At 50.0% G+C, this 13,375-nt stretch overlaps 1 protein-coding gene across 5 annotated transcripts in view; it reads right to left on the bottom strand.

The window, feature by feature from the left end:
- Positions 1-12,643, bottom strand: part of MBOAT1 (membrane bound O-acyltransferase domain containing 1) — a 114,548-nt gene extending 101,905 nt beyond the window's left edge. For 2 of the 5 annotated variants that reach the window (XR_007463078.1, XM_049654972.1), the window contains exon 1: positions 12,327-12,641. Coding sequence is in view for 2 of the 5 variants with exons in the window: in XM_049654972.1 (XP_049510929.1) it covers positions 12,327-12,422 (96 nt within the window). In the remaining 3 variants the exon portion in view is untranslated. Of the gene's footprint in view, positions 1-12,326 lie in introns of all 5 variants that reach the window. The other 3 variants (XM_049654973.1, XM_049654975.1, XM_049654976.1) reach the window with 3 other exon arrangements.
- Between the last annotated feature and the right edge of the window lie 732 nt (positions 12,644-13,375).

Genomic DNA, 13,375 nt, shown 5'->3' with positions numbered 1-13,375 from the left:
TTGAATGTGTGCTGTTTAATACCACAGTCCTCGGGAATGAGAACATAGGAGGGGGCACCAGCGTGGGAAGCCCCGTCCCCGACCTCCTCTCCCACCATGACTGGCACTCCATGCTCTTGCTAAGGGGCAAGGCAGTTCCTGGAAACAGAAACAGAACTCTCAGAAAAGGCGGAAAGCAAGTCAAATGTCACAGGAGCTCTGTATATACAGATACGAATCACTCCTAGGAGACACTAAGTTGAAAAAAAAAAAAAAAAAGGCAAGGAGTGGAAGAACTGTCTACTCTCAGAAAAACAGGCAAAGAGATTCTGCACACACGTATGCACAGCCCATCTCGGAAAGGACGTCACTGGCTGCCAGTGGGGAGGCGATCTGGGCAGCTGCAAAGTAAGGGGCAGGGGGAGTGTGGGAAGGGACCCTTCATTATATCCTCTTTTCTGCCTTGTGCTTTTGATACTAAGCATATAAGCTACCTAGGCAGAAAACGAATTTTTTTTTTACTGTACTTTTACAGTGTAAAAACCACAGGGGCGCCTAGGTGGCTCAACTGGTTAAGCGTCCGACTTCGGCTCAGGTCATGATCTCACAGTTCGTGGGTTCGAGCCCCGCGTCGCGTTCTGTTGCTGACAGCTCAGAGCCTGGAGCCTGCTTCGGATTCTGGGTCTCCCTCTGCCCCTCCCCCGCTCATGCTCTGTCTCTGTCTCTAAAAATCAACATTTAAAAAGATTTAAAAATGAAGTAACATAAAAGCCACAAAATTAATTTCAAATTAACTTTTAAAATTTAAACAAATAAATAAAACTAAATAAAAACAAAGACAGGGTAAAACATAATGCCAGAAAAAAAAAAAAAAAAAAGAAGTTTTAACTCTATGACATTCATAATGAAACCACTTCATGAAATTTCACAGAAGGACTTCTGAATTTAGCCAAAGTTCCTCTAGACCTAGTTCCTCTAGGCCTTAGCAACCTTCTGGTGTCTACCTTTGCTGACAAATTAAAGCTACAGAATGATGAATGCGACAAATCAGGGGCTGGGAGGAGATGAACTACAGTCTTTGTGATTTTAATTACTTGTTTGACCTCAGAATTTAGAACCACGGGGACAAAAACTGTTCAAAGGTTACCCCCTCCCTCGATCTTTCTCACGTTAGACGAGGACCTGAGTTCTGCGAATGGACTATTTGTAATAATAAGATGGTTGGGAAACCCCCAGCACTATCAGCCCAGAAATCTGATTTCAACACTTAAAACCGCTTTCGTGCTGTTACGGGCTTTGAAAACCAATTTGGAGCCCGATTGATTACTAACGCATAAAAGATGAACCGCTGACAACTTGAGGAAGTTGTAACCACAGCCCCACTGTTACAAGGAACTGGATATCTGATTCACCAAGGGCACGTCTTCGGGAGAACCAGAAAGCACATTACAAAGAGGTTAAAGAGTTCATCGCGGGGGAGATGGTCACATTTCTTAAGCCCAAAGGGACAGAGGTCTTTTCATAAAGCACATTTTTCAGCTGTACAAACTACCTGAAGTTAACTTTTCCCACCGAGTATTACACTGATCCTTGGCGAAATTGCTAGAAATAGCCATTAATACGGCCACAGCAAGTTTCTCCTTTATCTTGTTTACTGAAAGGGTTGACTTACTTAAAATAGAAAGCTTCTGGAAGGCACACAACCAAGTTCTGTTATTAAATTACACATACGGAATTCCTTTTACAAGTTGCTACTACAAAACATAATTCCAGATTGTCTCTCCTTAGAATCTTTTTCAGAAACCTTTCTTTATAAATGTAATCGGAGGCCATGCTACAAAACACTTGGGTATAGGGCATCTTTTACACACGACACCTGATTGTAGGCTGCTGCGGGAAACGTCCACATTTTGCCCACACAAATCTGAGAAAACAGGCCCAAAACTGATATTAATAATCCCAAGGAATGCATACCTCAACCCCACATAATACAACTGGGAATGGAGAATTTAAACAAGCCAAGGCTAATTTCAAACTATCAGCAACCGGGCCCTTCATTAACTTTCCAATCAGATATCAGGCCTACGAATCTGAAATGCAGGCTCCAAATAACAAACAGACCTAACCAGTTGGTAAAAAGAGCTGGCTCCCAAGTCTCACTGAATTTACTCATTCGTTCCAATGCAAGAACATAAATAAAATTCCTGTTCAACAAACATTTATGAAGTTCCTGCATTGTACTCAGCACACCGAGATGACGAAGGTTCACCCTCAGTCACTGCCCACGAAGAATGCTGGTCTTTTCTCCAATCGAGTCTCAGTAACTTTGCTCAAACAGCTTCCTCTTCCTGGAAGATTCTGCAGGGCCCATCTGGCCCCAGCCCAGCACATTCCCCTTCTCGTCCTAAGGCGGCAGCTCGCAGGGTGGCTGCAGAGGCCTGGTGGCCCCCGGGCAGTGGCACGTGCAGGCACTCCCTGAAGCATGCAGCATGTTGTATTACAAGGGTTCACATGCAATACAGTGGTTGAACAAGCGTGTATGGGTTTGTCGCTTGATTAAGGTACACCCTAACCAATCTCCGCAGCCCCATTCCAACCCAGTTATTTGGCCTCCCAGAGTCAGGCAAGGCAGAAAGACCAATTAATATCTAAGACGTAAGGTAAGCCCTGCAATATGGTATGCAAAGTCCCGGGGAGAAACAGAAAAAACGAAGGGACCCGTTTGCCCCTGGAGCGGAGGGAGACAGCAAGGCCAAGGTTACAGAGAGACAGCGGAGATGAAACAGGAAATGAGAACTGGGAAGAGGACGAGGCTCAGAGAGAGAAGGAAGAGTGTAGGCGGAAGCTGGCAGGTGCGAAAGGCACACGGCATTTGAGGCATAGGAAATAAACAGTCCCCTGGGATGACAGTACGGTGCACAGGGAAGCAAGTCGTGGCTGCCATACTTCCTGGAAGCACAACAATCAGACAGTCCTGGGCTGAAGTCCTGCCTCTGCCCCTTTCCAGCCTCTGGGCTGCCGGCAAGGCACTAAAGCCCCGTAGGCCCACTGCTTACATTGAAATTTGCGGCATAAATTTCAATGTTGTCACACCCGTTAAATGAGATAATGTACGCAGAGCAGCTAACTGAAGGCCTGAGAGCACATGCATTCAATATAGAGAGCCGCCGGTGTCATTAAGCCAGAAAGGTAAACCGAGGCCAAGCTGGGAAGAATCCACTCTTGTTCCATGACAGGAAGGTTAAAGCTCCAGAACCCACTGGGCCTCTGCTTAAAATGGCAGGAAGTATGTGGTCACGCCTGCAAATTCTCTGTCCTCTCTTCAATTATTGTCAAGTTAAGCCAGCAGATTGCGACACCAGTCAGCATTTTCCAGACGGGCCAGCCTACCTCCTGGACTCACCCAGAGTCCCCCCAGATGGAGACGGCTCATTCTCCTGCTCTGTGTGCACAGGCTCCCGCAGGGCCACGCCATGGGGCAGTCCCCAACTCCACCAGCCCTGCCCTCTCGACTCTATGGAATTCACAGCCTTGCCCTCAACACATCTTATCGCTTGGTATTCGCACACTGTTTCTGCAAGTTGAGCAATCTCTTCGGAACCACAAAGGAACTTTCCACCACGTTTCTGTGCAGCCCCAGGAAACACTGCACTCCATGTTCAAGGTCGGTCACTGGCCACAGGCTTATCAGGACTCCGGGACCCCAGGGGCCCGCGCCCACTGCCCAGAACCCTGCCATTCATTCTGATTCCCATGCCCAGCCACCAAGCTCCCCTTTGTCAACTTGCAGCCATGTGCCTCTCGGACTTCCTCCTCCTCCGTGACTCATCGTCCCATGCAGACCTCCTTCCCTCTGCTGACCTCCTCAAAGCCCTCCCTCTGCTCTACCCAAAACCCCGCACTGCCTTCCCAGCTCTCTCCCTTCCCTCCCAGCCTTGGTGGAGAACTATGTGCTAACAGATGAGCAGAGACAGGAGTGTCACTGCTTTTCCAAATTCCCCTCCCCTTTGCTGCCTCAGCCCACCTCTCTTCCACCATCCTTCTAGAAAATCTGTGCTCCCTCCAGACTCAGCCCAAACTCCTCCTTTTATGAAGTGAGATGGTGCGGGGGCGGGCGGGGGGGGGGTGGGGAGGAGGGAGGCTCAGTCGGTTAAGTATCTGACTCCTGATTTCGACTCAGGTCACGATCTCACGTTGGTGGGATTGAGCCCCATGTCAGGCTCTGCACTGGCAGCACAGAGCCTGCTTGGGATCCTCTCTCCTCTGTCTGCCCCTCCCCTGCTCGCACATGCGTGCATGCTGTCTCTCTCTCTCTCAAAATAAACAAACAAAAAAATGAAGGGAGGTCATGCACGCAGAGCAGCTGACTTAGTGCCTGACAGGAGGGTGGGTCTACCCTCTCCGGTCCAGCCATATGCTCTCAGAACCTACCAACCTAGAGAGCTCAGTTACCGCCCAGCCTTTTCCTCTGCCTCCGGCTCACGTCCCAAGTCCACCTGCTTCAAACTTTGGGAGGAAGTCTGCCAGATCCCCCCCCCAAGTCCACGGGGGTGGCTGGCTAAACCCAACCGTCACCCCTACCATACAACACCCGGACTGTCATCACTGCCCCGAACAGCTTCACTAGGAATCTTCCACTCACTAGGCCAGCCCCCACCCGCCTCCTTTCCTCTGCACCTACTCCTCAGTCCCTCCAAAACTCTGGATGTGTCCCTTCTCTCTCCCATCACTTCCAAGTACTTGTCGGCATCTTTCAACACCCCTTCTTCTTAACTGCCTAGCAACCCTCTCTGCAAACGCCCAACGGTTTTTGCTTTTGCTCCTAGAAGGAGCTGCTCAAAGAGAAAAATCGCATATTGGCACAAACTCATGCCTTGCAAAATTTGTGGTTTTCAGCCCGTCGATTACACTCAGCAGCCCGTTAAATGGACCGTGCACACCCCCTTCTCCACATCCCAGAAAGACAACGCTACGCCTTCTCCCATCCTCAAACGCCCGCCCTCCTCCTGTCCCTGCAACCTGCGGCCGTATGACTCCTGCCCTGCTCCACAAAATTAAAATCTTCCCACACCTTATGTCCGTCACTGTCTTCCCTTTGATGGTAGCACTGGTGCCCAGCTTCCGCTGGCCAGAGAAATCACCTGGGGAGCCCCTCCACCCCAACATTTGATTCACCAGTTGGGGCCGGATTCCTGAAACACACATGTCAGTAGATTCTGAAGAATGTCCATGCATCAAATTTTATGGAAAACTCGTCTCTAGCAAGGGTCTACAAAATCCAATCCTCGGCCAATCCCAGCCCACTGCCCGTTTCCTGTGTGGCCTGCCGGCAAAAAAAAATGTTTTTTCTCTTTTTTAAGGATTGAAAATAATCAAAAGAAGAAAATTTCCTGACACATGAAAAATTATACAAAACTCCAATTTAAAACTTTTTTTAAAGTTTATTAATTTTTGAGAGACAGGGACAGAGCAGGGGGGAGAGAGAGAGACAGCGAGAGGGAGAATGAATCCAAAGCAGGCTCCAGGCTCTGACTTGTCAGCACGGAGCCCGACATGGGGCTCAGGCTCATGAGCTAGGACATCGTGACCTGAGCCGAAGTTGGACACTTAACCGACTGAGCCACCCAGGTGCCCTCGAAACTCCAGTTTACAAGTATCCGTGAGTGAAGTTTCCTGAGAATGCAGCCACACCCAATTATGGATTCACTATGTGTTATATTATTTATTCTACTCTCATGCAATGGCAGAGCTGAGTAGATGTGATGGGCTGCAGGGCCTGAGGCCGAAGATACTGACCGTGTGGCCCTTTATAGAAAACGTCCGCAGAGCTCCAGTCTGTAGGATGAGGTACAGACACGCCAGAGTCCATCGGCTGCCTCGTGACGTGACCCCTGCTCTCTTCCCCAGCCTGGACCCCGCAGTCCACTCACTGCAGCCCACAACCCACTTCAGCGTGTTCTCAGCTCCCAGAACTGAGCGGTTTCAGTCGTCCACACCTATGCGTGTGTTCTTTCTACCCACTTTGCCTGCTAAACTCCTCCTCATCCTGCAAGACCCAACACGTGCTACTCCTCACCTGCCAGAGGCTCTCTGACAACCATGCCTTGTGCCCTCGCAAAGAATAGATCTTTCCCTCCACTCTGCTTGATTAATTGGGATCCCAGGGTGCCGTGCAGAGCAGTGGTTCTCAGACTTCGGGGTGCCTCAGCGCCCCAGGGGGCTCATTAAACCACCCAGGGCTGTGCCTGTCCCCCGAGCAGCAGATGGGGACACTAGGCAGAGAATGGACATTACTTTTTATTTTCTCGTTTATTTTTGAGACAGAGACAGCATGAGTGGGGGAAGGGCAGAGAGAGAGAGAGGCGGACAGAGGGTCCGAAGCAGGCTCTGCACTGACAGCAGCAAGCCTGGGGCTCCAACTCATGAACCATGAGATCACGACCCGAGCCAAAGTCGGACGCTCAATGGACTGAGCCACCCAGGCGCTCCTGAGAATGTACATTTCTCACCAGTTTCCAGGCTGATACCATTGGTCCAGGTCACTGCACATGAGCAACACCAATTGACGTATGTGTCCCTGCCTCACCCAACAAGATTTTTGAGGATGGACCCTATTTTATTGCTGTTTGAATCATCGCAGCCCAACAAACCCCAAGGAATTCTTGGGGAACACGGGAGAAACTCAAAACTTGTTGTCTGCAGTCTAACCAAATTATTTTCCTCCTGTTTGCCAATCATTTTCGACATCAGAAGAAGGGGGCATCAAGGGGATTGCAGATCTGACTTTGCAGGAACTACTGAGGCCAAAAAAGAAAACTAAAGTAGCGCTCTGCAGGGCTGATGTTCTCTGGCCTGCCATATGCCCACACCCATCCTGAGCTGGGATGAACTGGAAAGTCCCAAGGTGAAGAGCAGATTGTTCAAGTCAGAAACCCAAGGGTACAGCCTTGAGGCGGCATCAGTGGGGGGTGTGGAGGGGGTGGGCCAAGCAAAGGACCCTTCTCCCAACAAAGGCTGATCTGCTGTCCACTTGGTTGTAAACCATGTTAAAGGTAAATAGTAACTTCTACAGGAATCCAACATGTCCTATGGCTTTGCCTTCTCTGTTCCACCAGGGCACCATCTACAAACTTCTGTCAGCACCTGCACAAGTCAGTGAGTACACAGTACTTGTATACTTACATGGGTCCTTTGTCTCCTCTACTGGTGTGCAAGCCCTTCCAGGACAGGGGCCTTGATGCTTTTTAGCCTTGTATTTGTACCACCTGGCCAGGTACCAGGCACTAACAGCATTAAATAAATATTTAATTGATTTAATAATGACTATGGAATGTGAGCTGAGCTTTTAACCAAGGGCAAGATCTAGATAAGAAGAGACTTGCAGGTTGGGCTTTCCAAGATTGGACAAGGGAAACAACCGGTGACTAAAAGCTCCAGGCAAGTAAAGAAACCTCGCGGTCAGAGGCCTCGGTGGAATAATCGAAACTCACTACTGGACTCACCATTCATCAAGAATGCCAGGTCTTTAGAGCTGGTCTTCATTCACCCAGCCTTGTACACTACAACACAAGCTTATGTTAATTGTCCTAAACCTTTGCCGCTTTAATCTCAAAATCATTTCCTGGATTCTTATGTCCTGGTCTATTTTTCCCTTGACCCTTTTTCTGATTAGGTTGGGGTTTGGGAGGGGAATGAAACCCAGGCAAGGACTTCTAATTCAACAAAGAATTGCTACTTTATGCAAAAGTATACAAAGTCTGGTAGGACAATCGATAAAAACAGCCTTGGCCCCCAGAGCTCCCCACCACCAGAATGGAAATTCCTCATAGTCAGGAAACCATTTCTTGCTCAGCTTTCAAAACTCCTTTCAAAACAGGCGTTTTAACAATTAACAACATTGATATCCAATGCATCATGCAATTAACAACATTGATATCCATCCATCATGGTGGTTAAATCAGTCTTACAAACTGTGACAGTTATGTTTAGTTTAGGGGTACCTGGGTGTCTCAGTTGGTTAAGCATCCGACTCTTGATTTTGGCTCAGGTCATTATCTCTGGTTCTTGAGTTCAAGCCCCACATCAGGGGGAGGGGGGAGGTTACAGTGACAGCATTGAGCCTGCTTGGAATCTTCTCTCTCTCTCTCTTTCTCTCTCTCAAAAATAAATAAATAAGCAGAAAGAAAGAAAGAAAGAAAGAAAGAAAGAAAGAAAGAAAGAAAGAAAAAGAAAGGCGGGCGCCTGAATGGTTCAGTTGGTTAAGTGTCCGACTTTGGCTCAGGTCATGATCTTGCAGTTTGTGAGTTCGAGCCCCGCATCGGGCTCTGTGCTGACAGCTCAGAGCCTGGAACCTGCTTCGGATTCTTTGTCTCCCTCTCTCTCTACCGCTCCCCTGCTTACGTTCTGTCTCTCTCTCTCTCTCTCAAAAATAAATAAACATTAAAAATTTAAAAACAAAAGAAAAGGAGAAAGAAAGAAAGAAAGAAAGAAAGGAAGGAAGGAAGGAAGGAAGGAAGGAAGGAAGGAAAGCCATCCTTAGTTTAAAGGCAGATCAGGTCACATTCCACAACCAAAACCAAGTGAAAAGGAAACGAGCAGATGACTTAAAAAATAAGACAAATACTCATCCTTTGTTCCCTGATTCACTCTAAATGAGAAAGAAAAGTTCTTACCTAATTTATCCCGGGCAAGTGAAGCTTTATATCTAAATAACCCTACTAGTTGTCGGCACTCCATACTTGCTATACACAGCGACCCACTGTTTTAGAAATCCAATTTTCACACACTCACCTGTGACACACCTGTGGAGGGTCCTACATCATCATCCATTTCCTACCCTCTGCATCTGAATTCTTCTGTACTCTACTTGTTTCTAATCAAGTAAGATGATTTTACATTTAACATCTCTAGGAAGATGTCAGACTAGTAAAGTCCCTGGAAATTAAAATAATAGACGTTTCCTCACGATCGATTGCCCGCAAGCTTCCCTGGGGAGTTAACAGAACAGATAAATGAAAGAATCAAATGAAAAATGAGTTCCTCACTCGCACAGTAGAATGCTCAACAGATATTTTAGGTTTTTTGCAAGTAATAAAATACTTGACACAGGGACACCCAGAAGCCAAAGACATTCTCAGATGTACGTTTAATGCAGAAATTACAAATACAAGCATGAAATGCTATGAAATGCGAACATGGGGAGGGGGGAAGAGTCAACGTCTTCAGGTGGCCTATAAGGAGCTATTTAAGTAACACAAGGGACATGTTTTGTCACCTCTAGCATATTGCAGGCCAATAAAAAGCCACTCTTCGGTGGGACAGAAGCAAACATTTATTGAGGACTATTCTCTTATTCCTGGATTGTCCTCCACCTCTGGCTCTACCTCTCTCTTCCAAGTTCTGGGCCCAGAGTGGAGCCCCTGCAGACCGCATCACCCAGGCACCCCAGGCCGTCACCCTTAGATGTGATCTGACTACTGCGGAGATGGGCAAGAGACGGAAGGACTGTGGGTGGAGGGAAGGAAGGCTGAGGCGCTCTCTCTCTCTCTGCTTCCGCCTGCAGGGGTGGATACAGCTCTCACTGGGCAACAGTAACAACACATCCTCCCCCTTCCCCTTCCCCTTCTGCATCCAGGTCTTAGTACCTGAACCTCCTCCGGTGGGTCCCTTAATGCTGCCCACATCCCTCCATGTAGTTCATTAAAGTGTCTCCACTGCAACCCACTGAGTTGAGTTTCCTGCCAGGACCCTGTGTGAATGAAGGACCTTCCTGATGTAGAGCATTTTACATCTGCATAAACTTTCTCCACTCTAAAATGCAGATCTTTTTTTTTTTAAAGAGAGAGAGAGAGCACAAGCAGGAGAGAAGGGCAGAGAGAGAGAGAAAGAAAGAGAGGGAATCCTAAACAGGCTCCATTCTCAGCAGAGAGCCCAACACGTGGGGCTCAATCCCACGGGCCTGACATCATGACCTGAGCTGATCTCAAGAGTCACACAGTCGACTGACTGAGCCCCCCCGGGTGCCCCCAGAATGCAGAACATATTGCCATTTCCCCTTTTACCCATGGGGGCATTTGGAGCTCTAGGAGGCTGAATGCCAGCCAGCGGTCACAGAAGCACTCACAAAAGAAGTCTGCTGGCAGAGTAGGTCAAGTCTGACATCTAAGACCTTAAAAAGGCCTTGAAAGGGTGAGGGAGAGGGGTGCCCGGGTAGCTCAGTCAGTTAAGGCCCGGACTTCAGCTCAGGTCATGATCTCACAGTCCGTGAGTTCGAGCCCCGCGTCAGGCTCAGTGCTGACAGCTCAGGGCCTGGAGCCTGCTTCGGGTTCTGCGTGTGTGTCTCACTCTCTGCCCCTCCCTCACTCCCTCTCTCTCGTGCGCTCTCTCTTAAAAATAAATAAAAAATAAACATTAGAAAGCGTGAGGGAGAAAAACACACGAAGCTTCCAAATTCTCAAGCCACAACTTAGCCTCAAACCACATTATTTATGGTTTACGACTTTCATCAGGCCTTAAATAAGTGAGCTGGGGCATTGCCCTATATGTACTTCTTCCAGCAAGAATCACTCAGATGTGACCCTGCTGGAAGGTGGTGGGGTCATCCAAAGATCAAAGACATCATGGGGCGGTGGGGGGGGGGGGGGGGGAAGGGGGGGAGGGGTCCTTCCTTGCCCATGGCCCACTTTTCTTTTTCAGTTTATCCCAGAAATCCCTTCTCCCAGCCTTAAACATCCTTAAGCCTCTTTTATTCTTGTTTATAAATTAAAAACAGGGTTCCTCTGACAAACCCAGGAGACTGGGGATGGGGGTAGATGAGTTAAAAAGCACCTGATAATATCGTACCAGCACCTCTCAGTTGTAATTTGTCAGGGTTCCTTAACTATCCCTTTCCATACAAAAATGCTCCCCAGATTCCTCTCTCTAGCAATGCCAAATAACTTAAAACAGAAAATGCAACTAAAATAAATTCTGATGGGGGTTGGGGCTGGGGCTGAAGGGTAAGTACAAAACACATTCCGCTTAAGGAAAGTCAGCTATGAGTTATATAGCAGTTTCAGGGCAAAAGAATCTGTTAGTATCTCTGCCTTTGCCTAAGTCCCTGGGACTCTCCCATCTTCATTACAAATCGAAGACTGATTTACAAAAGCACAAGTTAGCATCTAATACCTCCCCCCATTTGTTAACTTTCTGGATTTTGCAACTGATGCGAAGGCAAATGGCCACAGGAGGTGGAGCTCTGAGTCAGATCTTTGGAGGCAGCCAGGTAGAAGGGTGGCTCAGTAAACAGTATGTGAATAAGGCAAATGTCCAGGTCTCACTTCCTCATTGCAGAAGGAATGTGAGTGGAGAGGGCAGCAGGTATACTCCCGTTTGAAGAAGAAAAAAAAAAAAAAGAAGGGAAAAAAAAAAAAAAAGATCAGTAGTGAAAAGCAGAGGAAGAAACCTGGGGCAAACCTCGGTATGAAACTAAACCGAGGTGAATGGGCGGTCTCCCAACACACTTCATTCCACTTAAATCAACATATATTTACTGACTCTCCACGAAAGACATGGCAGATCTAGCCTACAGCACCTGCAGACACAAGAAAATGAGTAAGGCAGCCTCAACCCTCAGGCAGATTTCCTACCAGGAATTATATTGTTCTTTATTGCCATTTTCAGTTTTAACGGTAGCAGACAGTTCCTGGACAGTCCAAGTAACTTCTCTGAGCCTCTCTTCTCCCACTATCCTAACTCACTCGGGAGCCTAGAACCTCAAGAATGAACCCACTGGATAAACTGGAGCCCCTTGGGAAACCATGGCAATCTTGTGTAACTCCTCCCTTTCCGATGGACATCACACCTGGCACAAAATAACTGTCCCTCTGATCAGGCAAGTCTCACCACCCAAGTCTAAAACCCAGGTGTCTGTTCAAGCAACAGGCTGCAGAAACAGACCAAGCCGGCTTATCTTTTAAGGACAGAAATCTAAATTAAAAATAATCAAGACTCGACTACACGGATGGAAAACAAAACAAAACAAAACAAAACAAACACCTGATTCATTTATCAGAATACCTTAGAACTTCGTGACAGGAAACGAGGCAACCCAAAACCTCAAGAAGAAAAAATATATGTATCATTTGAACCCGTCTTTCAGGGTATACCGATTTTTTTCACACTTCGAGGACAAAAACGTTGTCAGTAAAAAAGCTCACCTGTCGAGTCTGTGGCTGTGAAATCTGCTATAGGGGCTGGGGGGTGGGGGGGAGGACCGTAGGTGGCTAACGCGTGCCCGCAGCCCGCACCCCCCGCGGTGGCCCGGGAGGAGGGTCCCTCGCTGCGCCCACGCCCCGGCCGCCCGTTACCTGGTCCAGCGGGATGCCCAGGAGCTCGCTGAGCGGGTGCAGGCAGGTGGAGCCCGTGGTGCGGTACGAGAGGCTGGACGGCGGCTCCGCTGCCATCCTGCATCTTCGGGAGGCGGCTGCCCCGGCCCCAGCCCGCGCCACCCCGCTCCCCGTCCCGCAGCCCGAGCGCTCGCGGGCCGCTGCCCCAGGCGCGCGCGCGCGCACGGCCGCCTCGCCCGCGGGGACCGAGCCACCAGGCCGGAGGCCGCGCGAACTCCCGGGGCGCAACCTCGGCGTTGGCGCGGCGGCCCCGGGGCGCGGTGGGAGGGCCGCGCCGGGCGCGCTCCGCTTCCCGCTGCCCTCCTCTCGGCGCTCATTGGCCCGGCCGCCCGGGACGGCCCCGGGAGGAGGGAGGGACGGAGGGAAAGTGGGGAAGCGGAGCCAGGCCCCGAGCGCCGCCCGGCCCGCCCACCGGGCCAGAGCCCGGGCCGACCCGGGCGAGGGAGAGCGACGCCGGCGGGCGCCGCCGCCCTGCCCTGCGGCCGCTGGCGGGCAGCCCCGGGGGCGGGAGGCGCCCGTCCGCTTCCTTCTCCCGAGCTCGCCGGCCTGCCTCCCCGCGCCCCGCAGAGGTCTCCATCCCGGCCACCCGGGCGGGCGCCTCTCCCCGGGGAGCACCCCGCGCCCCACCCTGTTTTGGTCTCGCTGCAGTCTCGGCTTCCTCCCCGCCCCCCTCCCAGTCCGCGCGCTGGCTAACATTTCCTGCGCTTTCCTTTGGAGCCTTCTCGCTCGCAGTCCTTGCTGCAAAGGGTTAATCTGCTAGGGGCTGGAGGCCCAAGGAGACCCCCCCCCCCCCCCCCCCCCCCCACCCGGCTGCAAACCAGCGCCCCGGAACCCAGGCTCCCTCTCTTCGCGTTCCCCTACGCGAGACCCTGAGCCGTGTCACATCAGCAAATGGAGGGATCCTTTCCCCCCATCCCTTTGGCTTGGGAATTCTTTTACCTCTGTAAGAAGCGGTGCTTCTGTTACGTTAGTGCATTCTGATACACGTTTTCACGCACGTGTTCTCAAAA

The sequence above is a fragment of the Panthera uncia genome, assembly GCF_023721935.1.
Source record: "Panthera uncia isolate 11264 chromosome B2 unlocalized genomic scaffold, Puncia_PCG_1.0 HiC_scaffold_25, whole genome shotgun sequence".
NCBI lineage: Eukaryota > Metazoa > Chordata > Mammalia > Carnivora > Felidae > Panthera > Panthera uncia.
Note: the sequence above shows the minus strand (reverse complement) of the source record. Positions and strands in the feature narration are given on the sequence as shown.